At 44.7% G+C, this 2500-nt stretch overlaps 1 protein-coding gene across 1 annotated transcript in view; it reads right to left on the bottom strand.

Annotated features, from left to right (window-relative positions):
- Positions 1–2500, bottom strand: part of LOC114551692 (WD repeat-containing protein 62) — a 49982-nt gene that overhangs the window by 23992 nt on the left and 23490 nt on the right. The window contains exons 6-7 of the mRNA XM_028572659.1: positions 1530–1605; positions 361–472 (exon numbers count right to left, since the gene is read on the bottom strand). Of these exons, the coding sequence (XP_028428460.1) occupies positions 361–472; positions 1530–1605 (188 nt within the window). The remainder of the gene's footprint in view (positions 1–360; positions 473–1529; positions 1606–2500) is intronic.

Consider the following 2500-nt stretch of genomic DNA (forward strand, 5'->3'; position numbering starts at 1 on the left):
TCACGATACAATATCATCACCATGCTTATGTCACGATACGATATTATTGCGATTTTAAACATATTGCAATATTCTGCGATATATTGCAATGTGTTACCTTATTTCCAACTTAAGATTTTTCCCCAATTTAAAATGATGTCCCCAAAGGAAAATGTTTCTGTTGTATCTAAAGAGACACACCTCTCTGTCTGTTCTTCTCACTTCAGTTTTATTGCTGCAAAACGTGATTACGAAGCAGACAGACTGACCAACACACACGTACATAATAATAGATCCATACTTGGCGTCTGTGTATCGATACGGTATTGCCACGTAAAATATTGCGATACTACGCTGTATCGATTCCCCCACAATACTCACCAGCATGTCCGAAGAGGGTGGCGACACACTCCCCCGACTCGTAGTCAAAGATGGCGATGTTTTTATCGGAGCAGCTGGTGGCGAAGAACGAGCCGGACGGATCCATCTGGACCTGCACACGACCAGCCAATCACATCACAGAACCAGTACCAACTACTCCGCAGTCAACATGCAGAGCAACAATGATGTTGTTAGTGCTTTTAACACACACACACACACACACACACACACACACACACACACACACACACACACACACACACACACACACACACGACTACAGCTGGGACAATACACACACACACACACACACACACACACACACACACACACACACACACACACACACACACACACACACACACACACACAGCTGGGACAGCTGGGACAATACACACACACATATATACACACACACACACACACACACGACTACAGCTGGGACAATACACACACACACATATATACACACACACACACACACACACACACACACATGACTACAGCTGGGACAATACACACACACATATATACACACACACACACACACACACACACACACACACACACACATGACTACAGCTGGGACAATACATACACACACACACACACACACACAGAAGACTACAGCTGGGACAATACACACACACACACACACACACACACACACACACACACACACACACACACACACACACACACACACACACACACACACACAGACACACACACACACACACACCCCACTGGAGTTGCATATGAAGTGGTTTGGGGTCCTTCTGGAAGTCAGTTTGGGGCACAATTTGCATCATTACGGCACGTTTTCAACAGTCTCTGCACTAGTGTTAATATATTAATATTTATTAATATATATTAATAAATATGAATATATGAATATATTAATATATATTAATATATTACGCTACTTGTGTAAACCGAAGACTTTTGTAAACGAATTTCAAACACCAAAACAAGACATTTTAAACATTTTCAAAAGCGAACATCAGCGTTTTAGCTTTAGGGCCAAACTAGGTCTTTTAAGCTTGTTGCTGTGGAACACGTGTGGGCCTCACGTTACCGAAAGCTGGGTTAGTTCTGAACACTTTGATACGAAACACATGGTGATCAGCTGTAAATATAAATGTGAAGATGCCCCTAGACCTCTTTACCTTCAGCAGAGCACCTTCATCGCTGGACGAGCCTTTCAAACTCTTCTTCAGCTTCCCAGTTTCCACGTTATAGACCCTGAAAACAAAAACATTAAATCTTTGTATTTTTTATAGTCCTGAGAGTGGCCGAAATTAACTTTTTGACTCACAGGCCAAGTTGCAGGGTAGGTGAGAAAATGTTCGCCTGCCAAGCTCAACGTTTTACCGGCCACAGACATTAAAAACTAAAAAACAGCTGCTGGTTTACCCTCCGTTTTCATCGTGCTCTCCTTAGGAAGGCTGGCTGGCTCGCCAAAAATCAGCACATTCTGGCTAATAATTAGCCTGAGGTACACGCTAGCTAGGGTAGAAGAACACGGTGGCTAGCCTAATAGTGTCTGTCTGTGTGTGTCTGTGTGTGTGTGGGTGTGTGTTATTTTCTGTGTGTGTGTGTGTCTGTTTGTGGGTCTCTGTGCCTATCTGTGGGTCTGTGTGTGTGTGTCTCTGTGTCTGTGTGTTTGTGTGTCTCTGTGTGTGTGTCTGTGTGCCTCTCTGTGGGTCTCTGTGTGTGTGTTTGTGTGTCTGTGTGTGTGTGTGTGTTTGTGTGTGTGTCTGTGTGTGTCTGTGTGCCTCTCTGTGGGTGTGTGTTGTGTGTGTGTGTCTCTGTGTGCCTCTCTGTGTGTGTGTGTGTGTGTGTGTGTGTGTGTGTGTGTGTGTTGTGTGTGTGTGTGTGTGTGTGTGTGTGTGTGTGTGTGTTTCTGTGTGTGTGTGTGTGTGTGTGTGTGTGTGTCTGTGTGTGTGTCTGTGTGTCTCTGTGTGTGTGTGTGTCTGTGTCTCTGTGTGTGTGTGTGTGTGTGTGTGTCTCTGTGTGTGTGTCTGTGTCTCTGTGTGTGTGTGTGTGTGTGTCTGTGTGTGTGTGTGTGTGTGTGTGTCTCTGTGTGTGTGTGTGTGTGTGTGTCTCTGTGTGTGTGTGTGTGTGTGTGTGTGTGTGT

This window comes from Perca flavescens, unplaced genomic scaffold, assembly GCF_004354835.1.
Source record: "Perca flavescens isolate YP-PL-M2 unplaced genomic scaffold, PFLA_1.0 EPR50_1.1_unplaced_scaf_32, whole genome shotgun sequence".
Classification (NCBI taxonomy): Eukaryota; Metazoa; Chordata; class Actinopteri; order Perciformes; family Percidae; genus Perca; species Perca flavescens.